This window comes from Brachyistius frenatus, unplaced genomic scaffold (assembly GCF_029030835.1).
Source record: "Brachyistius frenatus isolate BFR_SWC_R1_liver_20210118 unplaced genomic scaffold, ASM2903083v1 Contig_146, whole genome shotgun sequence".
NCBI lineage: Eukaryota > Metazoa > Chordata > Actinopteri > Embiotocidae > Brachyistius > Brachyistius frenatus.
In genome coordinates, this window is record NW_027210745.1 from 579,999 (window position 1) to 591,536 (window position 11,538).

An 11,538-nucleotide genomic window follows, 5' to 3' on the forward strand; every position below is an offset into this window, starting at 1 on the left:
GCATTTACCGGAAATGACGAACGCAACATTTGAACGCATCACACGCCAAAACACCTGTCGGCTTTTTTTTTTTTTTTACTTAGTTATTTTTGTTTCACGTGTACAACAAACATACTGGTAGCTTCTAGCCTACAACGGTATTGTGGTGCTCAATGAAAAATAAATACTTTTGAGTGGACGTGTACAACTTACATTGGCTGTGTTTGAATCAACAGCTGCAGGTACCTGGCTGGCTGCAGTTTGAAAGTCGTTATATTGAAACTGATGTAGTTTCCCTGTTGTGAAAAGTGAAGCCACTGCGGAATAAAGTGCAATACCACTGAGGGCCACTAGGGGCTGGCTTCAAAAATAATCTTATTGACTTGGAAATGAAATGACAACTGGATTTTATTGAGGTACTCAGATAGATAGATAGATAGATAGATAGATAGATAGATAGATAGATAGATAGATAGATAGATAGATAGATAGATAGATAGATAGATAGATAGATGGATAGATGGATAGATGGATGGATGGATGGATGGATGGATGGATGGATATACTTTATTGATCCCACAAGGGTAACTTTTAAGGCAATTTCAAATGCAAAATTCACAAAGTCCTGCTTCCTCTGCTGACGCTTACAGTTCTCCATTACAATCTAGATTTACACTGCAATTTAATTTACACGTCTGACCAAATATTTTTTGGTATATGCTCTTATTTTTCTTTCTCTCGTCTGTTTTTCCATGTTCTTACCTATTTTTTTTTTACATTATGTACACAATAAATTATGGATAGCTATAGAATACTTTGGTCATTTAGTTGTTCCTGACATATGACAGACTGGAACTATATTACTCCCAAATTGAACAACATCTGCAGAAGAACAAAAACCTACTACACTTTTTCTTAACCCCACACTATCAATTAACCATACGAGTCAGTTTGTCTCGGGGAGTTGAGGAAGGACAGTTTATCCAGGTATGTCAGAGCCTTGCAGGTCACCAGGCCATAGTAGGTCTGTAACAGTGAACACGTCCCTCCCTTTTGTCCCAGGTCTGCCCACACTCGGTCCAGTTCACGGCTCCCCGTCCTGGCTGAGCTGAACAGGTAGCGGTAACAGCAGGTGTTGTAGCGGATGTGTTTCTCCCCTGAGAACCTGGCGCTGTGTGTCGGTGCAACGCCGGACTTCTGAGCACAAAGGCCCACAAAAACATCGGCTGGCACAGGTGCACGGACGGCTGCAGAGGCTACGTACACTTTACGGACCACATCCTGGGACAGGACATAAGCCGTCCCGTCACAGTATTCGGGCAGGTACTTGTCAGGGTAGAGGGCCGGGGGCAGGTAGCCGGGGCTGTTGGGATCCCTGTCGGGGGAGTCTCTCTGGATCACCCTGCCGAGATAGAGGTCCTCAGGGTGCCTGTGTAACCCGAGCAGGTAGCCGCCAATAGCAGGGAGGTTGACAAACACAGACTCTTTGGTCAGCAGAACAAAGCGTGCCAAAGGACAGAAGATGATGACCCAGCGGAGAGCCAGCACTGTCCTCTCTGTTGGGCTGTGGAGGGATGAGTCGGCCGCCGCACGAGCCTGGACCATGTCGCCGTGGTGGTCAGACTCTCTCACGAGGGCTTCTTGGGCAGCGGAAGTCTGAGTTGATCCTAAGAAGAACAGTATCCTCACCGGAAAGCCTTGGATGAGTGTCTGGTTGGCCCATGTCCTCCTGACTGCGTCTCTTTGGGTGACATTCGCTGGAGAGCTGAAGACAAGAGAGAGGAGGAAGAGGTCGGTGTTTCTGCAGGCGTCAGGGTTCGTGATCGGGTAGGCCTGGGACACGTTCTCCCTGGCGTTGCTCAGGTCTAGTTTTCTCGCTTTCTCCCTCACACCAACGACCACGCCATCGGTGTAAACCCCGGCCGTGGGCTGCAGGAGGTACTCCTCGACAAAGTCTGCACCAAACAGCAAGGCGTGAAAGAGCATCACATTGAAGAGGAGGAAGCACCACTGGTGGGTACGCAGTTTGCACAGAGAGCACTGGAGTGTAAAAAGAGAGTACGAATTACCTTAAAGGTATCCAATAGAACTTGTATTAAAATTCATAAGCTGCAAAGAGTCAACATTTTACCTGCATGGCATCTGCTTCAATCGCCTTGTTATTTCTCTGTTTATTTGTCGCAGGGGACCAGAGCACCTCCAGCTGTAGTCTGCTTTTCAACACAAGATGACAGACAGGGTTTCCACTTTCATGAAACTCTAGCCAGGTGTAATCCTGCACCCTTAACCCCAAGTCAGTGCTTCATTAAGAGGAGTGTATCCTGCATACAACATTAATGACACCTGGAAGGTCTAATCATACCAAAGAATGTTAGATATTCCCCTTTTAGGCATGTTTTAAAAGTACTTCTTTGAATAATAAGTTGTATCCTAAAGGGGTTTTCCACAAAAAAAAAAGTGAGATCATCTTAACAGAACTTCTTAATATTACAACAACTGCTTTCTAGAAACATTCAGAATAGTTGATTATGCAAAGAACACAAGTGTTAGAATATATGCTCGAAAATAACCTCAAAACCAGGTGTTACATGCAGATTTATTTATATTATTTGTGGTAAACAGAAATGCAAGACATAAACGAGGAGTAAGGCCATGGTAAGATAATTCAGACATTATTAATTAATGCCAAGAAATAGGAAAAAGGCTTTCAGTATTTGAGGTCGTGGCGCCTCCCACTCAGGCCAGCAGGTGGCGATAATGCGCCACAAAGTTGCATATCAACCGCAATCAATCGCAAGTGAAGAAGTCACGTTTGACGATTTAGGCGGATACTTCGGGGTTTCCGCAAACACCGGAAGCCATGGCTGCTTCCATCGGGAGTTTACTGGCGGAGATCTCCGGCGTCGAAGACCCGATAGAGGAGCTGCAGAGCTTAAAAACAGCTCTGTTGTCGATACCCGTCAGCGCTTTGAGGGACTCTGTGAGCGGGCAGCGTTTCGATGTGATTTTCTCTCTACTGGACTCCAATGAGAGGTTTGGTCCGGTTCAGTGCATCGCGTCTTCACTGTTTTACCCAAAGTGGTGACTGTAAACTGATGAGTCATTAAAGTGTGGTAGTCCTCGTCGATTAACAGTTGGCTACAAAAACAAAAAAAAAAAAAAAGGATGCGTTTAACCTGAGGTAGTTGTTAGGAAGCTAAGTGGCTACGATGCTAAACCATGAAAACAAAGCAGAGCAGGTGAGGGCAGCGACACCTGTCCTGTTGCGTAACCCCGCACTTGACACGACTGGGTGTCCCAACGTGGTGTTTTTCCCATTTGTTTTATATCCCAAATGAGATTTGATGAAATGAGGAAAAAGACTCAGTAGATGCATTCTTCGTGATCATAACTGTTAGTTGCAGCAATTTAAAAAAACAACAACAACAACAACAAAAAAAAGCTTTGCAGGTTTTCAGTGTGAGCTGCGTTTTCAACAGGGAGCAGGTGGAGCTGTGCGTGGACATCCTTGAACGCATCCTAATGGCCCTCAGCCCCGTCAACGTGGTCCAGAACTACAGGGTGGAGCTGCAGGGCGGGTTGACTCATCCTAAAGAAACCGTGAAGATTCTGGCCTTGATGCAGGTAAAGAAAGCTGTTCGCACCCGTACGAACCTTTTGTACAAGAGGTCGACCCGTGGATCATCAAACGATTGTCTGTCGGCTGCTCCCGTTTTCCCCTCCCGTCAGATCGGTCGAGTGGTGGAGCACCCGGACGCCGTCACGGAAATCCTCAACAACCACGATATCCTCCGAGGGGTGATCCACTGCATCGGGGAGGAGATGTCGGTGGCCAAACAGGTGAATGTGAACGAATTACTGAAATGACAGTTATGAATGAATTCATAATATGTGTGTGTGTGTGTGCGCAGTAACTGTTTTATCTCCTGCAGGCGATTCAGTCGCTGTCTAAACTGAGTCACTCCAAACCTGGGTTAGACAAACTGTTCCAGAGCGACCTGCTCAACGCCATCAAGGACGTGATGGCCACGAGTGACATCATCAGATACAGAATATACGAGGTGTGCGTTTTATTTTTGACAGAATCAATAAACGCTATGACGCATGTTAACTTGTGTTTATCATAAATTATTGTGATCAATCATTATTATCCTATAGTCAAGCAGTGTAACCTTCGTAGTGGATGGTAATCATTTTTAATTCGCGCGTTTCCATGGAAACAGCAACACACATTTTCTCCGTCGTCATTTCACCATTTTATGCTCCCGACACGTCGTACTGAAACAAATGTAAGAGTTTATAGTGACTATTTTTTTTTTTTTTTTTTAAAGAAGTCACACTTGTTCCTTGTTTTTGTTTTTGTTTACAGCTGCTGGTGGAAATCTCATCTGTGTCTCCCATCTCTCTCGGTTACTGTGCCAACAGCAGCCTCATTTCTCAGCTGCTCAGTGAACTGACAGGAGATGACATATTGATCAGGTAGGAACATTTGATACAGTGTGTGAAAACGTATTAATTAGTAGCTGCAGTTACGTTTTATTATTTATTTATTTTTTTGCTCTCACCGTCTCACCCCGTGACGCCCTCTGTGTCTTTACTCTTCTGTCATGCTGTTAATTTGGGTTTATTATATCCTTTTCATGCAGGGCCACAGCTATAGAGATGGTGACCGCTCTTGCCCACAGTCCGCATGGCCGGCAGCACTTGTCCCAGCAAGGTATAATGGATAAGCTCTCCAACATGATCAGAGGAGCAGAAACTGACCCTCTCTCCTCCCTCTACCTTCCTGGTGAGTCTCGCCTAAAATCGACTCCAAATTCTGCCATGAATTAAAGACTATTGTCATAAAATGCTGCATTAATCAGCCCTGTACGCTGTTGAATGTCACTGCTGTAGGTTTGGTGAAGTTCTTTGGGAACCTGGCCATCATGGAGAGCCCGCAGCAGGTTTGTGAAACTTACCCAGCCTTCCTGGACAAGGTGTTTGAGATGGCTCTGGATCCGGACCCTGCGATGATCGGGGTCGCCCTGGACACTTTGGGATTACTTGGATCTACCGTGGAGGGGAAGCAGATCCTGCAGAAAACAGGTTAGTTTTAGATATCTGGACGTAGGATACAAATTTAAAAAAATTAATTCTGCTAGGTTGTCAAGTTGCTCTGTTCTTTGTAATGTATGCAAAGGTTTTCCTGCAGTTTATCACGTGTAGGATGTTTTTATTTCATTAGTTGTAATTATAACTGAGGTCTTTATGAATTATTTTGTGTTTTCAGGAAAAAAGTTCAAGGCTGTGTTGTTAAGAATGAGCAAGCATGGCAGTCTTGGCGCTACAAATCTCAGAGTGCGCAGCTTGGACGCCATATCACAACTTCTCACGCTACTGGTATATTTGTGTTGCCCCATAAAGAACAATCACAACGTAAAGTGAAGGTTGTTTTGTTTTTTTGTCTCAAATTGCCGCCAATACAACTTAATTTGTGAATTTCCACTTTTTTTGATTGCAGCCAGAGCAGCAGACAGAAGACCTTTTGGCCCTGACAGAGTCCTGGTTCCAACTTTTATCCAACGAACCCATGGACATGATCCGCAACATCATCACTCAGCCGTTTCCAGAGCTGCACTGCAGTGCTCTGCGAATATTCACAGTAAGTCTGTCCTCACTGTTACTGACCTTTTGACAACCTTTTAAAACTGAACAACTGCCTTTGATATTAAATTTCATTTTTTATTTTTTTGTATGATTTCAACCAAAACAAATACCACAAGCATTGCTGCAATACAATTATTTTCTTTATCAGAGGATGACTAAGGGTGTTTTTCTTTCCAGGCCATTGCCGATCAGCCGTGGGGTCAGAAGTTAATGATGAGCACGCCCGGTTTCATGGAGTTCATTTTGGATCGTTCAACGGGTCAGACGAAGGAGGCCAAAGATGGCAAGTTTCAACTGGTGGGGACGCTTGCTGGTTCGTCAACAGCAGCAGAGATACTGGGCAGCCAACATTACCTGCGCATGAAGACTTACCTCAGAGAAGGACCTTACCATGTTACAGCTGTGGCCACAGTCAGCACAGAGGGAGCAGACTGATTCAAATAAACTAAGGTACACTTGGTGGGCCTCTAATTAATGCTTATGTAATAAGTAAGTGCCTGAAGGATCTGACTGTGGCTTACCGTGTAATACTCTAATGTGATAAATAACTCTAACAAATAGTGGCATGGTGGTACAATTGATTCTTGTTGTTCTGGGTTTTGTACCCTCATGGTTGAAATGCACTTCTTGTAAATCGCTTTGGATAAAAGCGTCAGCTAAATGTAATGTAACAAGCTCGGATAATTCAAATTTCACAGGTTTAAAAAAAGAAAAAAAGAAGACATTTATGGTAATTTCATGTGAACTGTATCCAGAAAAATTAACTCAAACCAATCGTTAAAAGTTTTTGGAAACAATTAGGGAATTTATCTTTAAATAGTTGTTATGATTACGGCTACAGCTGCTCGTTTCTTAGATTGTCCTACACTCATTATTTATCAGATAGAACATAAACATTAACCATCTTCAATCATCTTCATGAGTAAATCCAGTCGTGTATGTAAAATAAATACATGCATCCTCAAGACAACAGGAAAATAAGGTGAAGTTACCAAACAAACAGTGTAATTAGCACGATTCAGTTACAGTAGCTGATAAATACACGGTAGATCAGACCTTCGAGTCGTTATTAAACTCTAAAAAGTGAAATTGGAGTTGTAATAACAAAGAGCGAGTAATTTGTATTACACATTACACTGTTTTATACATTTGCTATTTATAATAAGGAGAACCACACGGCTTTCAAAAACAGTTGTATAAAGTTGTCTGAATGTATATTAGAGAGTGTAAGTTTACCAGACTATAATTAACAAGCGGCGGGCGTGGAGTTTTATTGGACTCGGGTTGAGTGAAATGCTAAACTAAAAAGCACTGGTGTGGCCCTTTAGCAGTATAAGTACCTCTGAAATGATTATATTCATACACGCAACGAGATGAAGTTCCAAACTGGACGTGTACTTAAAATCCCGCTGATGCATCAAACGTGTCCCAAACATTTCCACATCCAATAACCAAACCTCAGCAGAGGCCACATGGTATGTTATCACATGGTTAGTTTATGTGCCTTTTTAAAAAGTACTAAAACAGTAATTAAGGAACCTACACAATGTAAAATGTTCCCTAAACTGTTTACGAACCAGGCACTTGCACAAATTCATCTTTTAATCCAAACTGGTCTCAAAACAAAAATTCAACTTCATTAATAAAAATCCAGCTCTCCAAATCATCCAGTCATTGATCAGATTTTTTTTTTTTTGAGTGATGTTTTTGTTTACCAAACAGTGATATTTTTTGTTATTATTAAAGATGATTCAGTCTCACAACAGGTGGGTTTTCTGTACTTGTCAATTTTTGCACGAAGGTTGCAGAAAAATATTTTGATACCAAGAAATATTATTCTCGAAATTCCAAATGACGCATCTTGAAGGCTTCTTTTTTCTTTTTTCTAAATGGCAGTTGAATTTTTGTGGCACCTTTTTTTTTCATTAAATTATCATGTTGGGATTTAGGAGTGCCACATCAGCTATGACTGTAGGGCAGGCAGTGAAGGAGAGGAACTAGTTTACTCCAATTCTGTACTTAAGTGAAGTGAAGTACTTGACTTTAGTATTTCCATATTATGCTCTTTCATACCAATGTCTATTTTCTCTGGACCATATGATATGCTCATTAAATACAATACAACACAGCAGATTAAATCAATGGTTCTCCTCTTTTCTTTTTTTTGTTGCTTTTAAACCCTCTCACACATTCATCTCTTCACATTTCAAGTGTCTGAGTTGTTTTGTAGTTCAAAAGGAGATTCACCAATTAAACTTCTCAGACAGTGCGAGTCAAAAAATGTGCAGCTTTGTTTTTATACTTTCCTGCTTTGGTAATTGTTTCACAACCCCTCGGCTTTATCTTGCGACTGTTTTACGGGGTCTGGATACAGAACGACTGGACTGTTATAGTTACCACAGGAAAATATTACTTTTACATTTATATAACAATATGATTACATCATCTAATATATCAGTCACAGGACCAAAGACTGTAATCATAGTCCTCTGATGATATCGTTTCAACGGGGGACCTTTTTAGAATTTGCTACTCTTACTTGAGCATTTCCACTACTGATGTAAGACGGTTTATTTAAAAAATATTTTGTGATAATAATAAATATATTTGGTTCCCTGGAAGCTACAATATCCTGTGAGGGGAAAAATGTCCAGACAAAATATTTTTCTCTGCACTTTTATTTATAAAAGTTTCCAGCATTTATTTGATATAGATATTAATATTTGTCCTATATTTCTGTGTATAAACGTTGAAATATAAACATTAGCTACTATATATCTAGATGTCTGGTGTTCTTTGTCATCTCCACGAGGGGGCAGCAGTTAAGCTCTGGTTTCACTTTTTTTTTTTACCCAGCTTCTTTTTTTTGTCGTTGTTGGAAATATTAGATAATTTTACATTACCTCTAAATAGTTGTTTGAAAAAAAAAAAAAAAAAAAACATGAGATGTTTTGAGAGAAAATAACTCTTATCACCAAAAAGGTCAGAAATTGCAAGTTACTGCTCAACAATAATTTGTATTTTAGAAGCTTATTGTAGCTTTTTATATGTAAAAATCTTATTCTGACAAGTATCCTGTAAATTGAAATGTAAAGAAGCATTAAGTGGAAATACAAAAATGAAATTCAAATACATTTAAAATGTACTTAAGTTTCCAGCACCGCTCTCACTTGAATGCCGAGTCCACGGATGTTTTAATCATCGCATCAGACAGAATATCACGCATTTGGCATTTTAAGGTTTCTAAGAACCCGACCTTTAAACAAAAGAATAAGGACGTGACGAGAGAAAAAGTAACCGAAAAGGCACAGCTATAAGTGACACGCTGCTGTGTTAGATTTCCTTTTAGTTTCTGTTTGGCATTTTACATTTTTAGGCACCAAGCTGTGCGGGGATGTGCAGCGGAGGGGTCGAGCTCGGAGGCAGCTCGGTGGCTCCAGACACCAGATGGAGACGGCGATGGCACGGCGGGAAGGTCCAACCACTAACTGAATCTAGAAGAAAAGCTTATGCAAGCTTTTTCCTGCAAGCTGAAGCTCTTGCAATTATACTAATGGTAAAAACACGGGCGCTACTTATCCTCTTCACTGTGGCACCACAACATGGATGGACATGGAATAAACATTTATTTCTGAGCTAAATGACAGGACGGGCTGGATTAAAAATCATTTAATGGGAATAATTTGAATATGATGGGGCGTTAAATGGGACATTTAAACCGTCTTTACTGTGAAATTACATAGGTAATCAAATTCAATCAGAAAACAATGAAGTATCCTTTTGTATTCATACCCAGGTAAGAGTTGAATCCAAAAATAGGGCCATTTATTTAGATTGAAAAATAAATAGAAATAACATTTCTGTTTGTAAATAAAAATTGCAAAGGACAGATATGAAATTAATTTTAAAAAATATATATATATATAAAAGGCCTTTTTACTGACATATCCAAATAAATGACTGCCAATGCCACAATTATCTGTATACTATAATGGTGCTGATTCTACTAACAACAACTGAAGAAGAAGGTGCAACGAAATGACGTCATTAAAAGAGCCAGATTCAAACTTCAAATGGTTGAAAATCAACGTGGGAAAAAAAAAAAAAGACATTTCTGTTAGTTTCCACAGACATGAGTGTAAACGATTCTAACTTATAATAATCTATGCGAACAACGTTCTGTCAGTTTAACACCGTATTATATATTTTACAATCACTGAACAGTAAAACAGTCTTTCTATGTTTTCTATGTTTTCCCTAAACCTAACCAAGTGTTTTTTGGTGGCTAAACCTTCGACACGTTACTTATCCCCCCTAGACAAAGCACAAATGTGACACTGCCCTTTGGTGGACAGACTGATGTATTACATGCTTCATTGTGATTCCCGGATTGCATTAATAACATCAGAATAGGACTGGCTAAAAGATGATTGTAATTCTTCTGCACCATTTTCCTAATTTTTTTTTTTTTTTAAATCATGTTGATTTTTAAATTAAGCCATTTAATCTTTGACAACTTGAATAATCATCAGCTGCCTTCTGCTGGACTCTGCTGCCCTAATATACAGTGTATATATAGTATTGATCTACGTCTTCAGCATTAAATCTTTACACATCTGTCCTGGTGGGATTTCTCAGATGTGACTCCCCTCCTCTGCAACAGCTAAAAGCTTTTTCTCCAGAGAGAACGATTGACTCAAACCTTAAACATCCATCACAAGCTTGAAACTCTTCAACAACCTTGTGTCACTGTCTCCCCGGTGAATCATATCACCTCACCCACGTCTTGTCCATACTTGCTCCAGTTTGCGTCATCAGATAAACAAAGAAATAAATAATAAAATCAAATAAATAAAAAAACAAAAAAACATCCAGTCAGTCAATCTTTTCTCTGTACATTTGATTTCTTCTTTTGGCACTTCTGGATGTGTTGAGGAAATCATTTGGCTTATTTTCCTCTTCGTGATCAGCGTTAGTGACCATCTCATGAAGAATTAAATTTAAACGCAGGGACTGAAAGCCATCTCTGTCTGCAAAACAATGTTTTTAAATGCTGAAAAATGATATTCAACCCCTGTGTAAGGCTGCTGCCCTCTGTGCCTTCCCCTGCTGTCTGTTGGAGAGTCTCCTCTGGGGTTTCCTCTGTATGAGAGGTGAGATCATCTCCTTCTCCAGCTGGTTACACCTGAGAAACTCTGACAGCAGGCACATAGTGAAGGGAAATGTGGGATTTTCATATTTTATTTGAGTGATGAATCATCATTATCATCATAACTCTATTGAACTTCTTATCATCCGGCTGTCCTGATTGATATGTATCATGTGACCGTATAAATGCATTCATGCAATGACCTGAGGAGCTCTGTCTTTAATTTAAAGTGTAAGAATACTGACATTCAGTATTTAGGTTGTCGGAGGAAAATAGATGGACTTTTAATAAAGAAAACATTGTTTTAACAATTTTTTTTTAAATTATTTTTTTAATGCATGACAGCTGAGACAACCGAGGACAATTCTGTGGATCGCTCTGATTTACCACACGTGCGTTGTAGGTAAATTATTAAAATTAGTAATTTTGGATGCATCATATTGCTATATTCTTCATATATAGTGAAAATAATTATGTTTCTTTTGAAAAGTCTTTGTCTACAGTGGTGGAAAGTAACTACATATAAATTTACTAAGACATTTGAGTGTTTCCATTTTATACAACTACAACTTCCTATTCCACTCAGTGTCAGGAAAGACTGTACCTTCTGTATCTTCTACATTTATTTGAAAGCTCACTACATTAGTTACTTTTCGGATCCACAAAAAAAAGCAGATTTTTTTTCTGTATACAATCCCATCAATTGTCTTTCAAACCCAATTACAATGCTGTATTATTGCAGTGATACATCTGTAATACCA

General features: G+C 40.1%; 2 protein-coding genes across 2 annotated transcripts; one reads left to right on the top strand and one right to left on the bottom strand.

Annotated features, from left to right (window-relative positions):
- Positions 1 to 450: 450 nt before the first annotated feature.
- LOC138630985 (beta-1,3-galactosyltransferase 9) lies at positions 451 to 2,016 on the bottom strand. The gene has a single exon (XM_069715685.1). It carries the CDS (start codon positions 1,963 to 1,965, stop codon positions 913 to 915), a length of 1,053 nt encoding a protein of 350 aa, XP_069571786.1. The 5' UTR covers positions 1,966 to 2,016; the 3' UTR covers positions 451 to 912.
- A 798-nt stretch (positions 2,017 to 2,814) lies between these two features.
- Positions 2,815 to 7,766, top strand: psmd5 (proteasome 26S subunit, non-ATPase 5). Its single transcript, XM_069715717.1, has 10 exons — positions 2,815 to 3,012; positions 3,459 to 3,603; positions 3,709 to 3,819; positions 3,912 to 4,040; positions 4,349 to 4,458; positions 4,626 to 4,768; positions 4,876 to 5,067; positions 5,252 to 5,361; positions 5,483 to 5,623; positions 5,806 to 7,766. Exons 1-10 carry the CDS (start codon positions 2,840 to 2,842, stop codon positions 6,061 to 6,063), a joined length of 1,512 nt encoding a protein of 503 aa, XP_069571818.1. The 5' UTR covers positions 2,815 to 2,839; the 3' UTR covers positions 6,064 to 7,766.
- The last annotated feature ends 3,772 nt before the right edge of the window (positions 7,767 to 11,538 follow it).

Bases quoted from the DNA above. Each gene is read 5' to 3' on its own strand.
- psmd5 (XM_069715717.1), top strand. From the start codon at position 2,840: ATGGCTGCTTCCATCGGGAGTTTACTGGCGGAGATCTCCGGCGTCGAA. The intron at 3,820-3,911 runs GTGAATGTGAAC...TATCTCCTGCAG, and splicing joins AGATGTCGGTGGCCAAACAG to GCGATTCAGTCGCTGTCTAA. The intron at 4,769-4,875 runs GTGAGTCTCGCC...TCACTGCTGTAG, and splicing joins CTCCTCCCTCTACCTTCCTG to GTTTGGTGAAGTTCTTTGGG.
- LOC138630985 (XM_069715685.1), bottom strand. From the start codon at position 1,965: ATGCTCTTTCACGCCTTGCTGTTTGGTGCAGACTTTGTCGAGGAGTAC.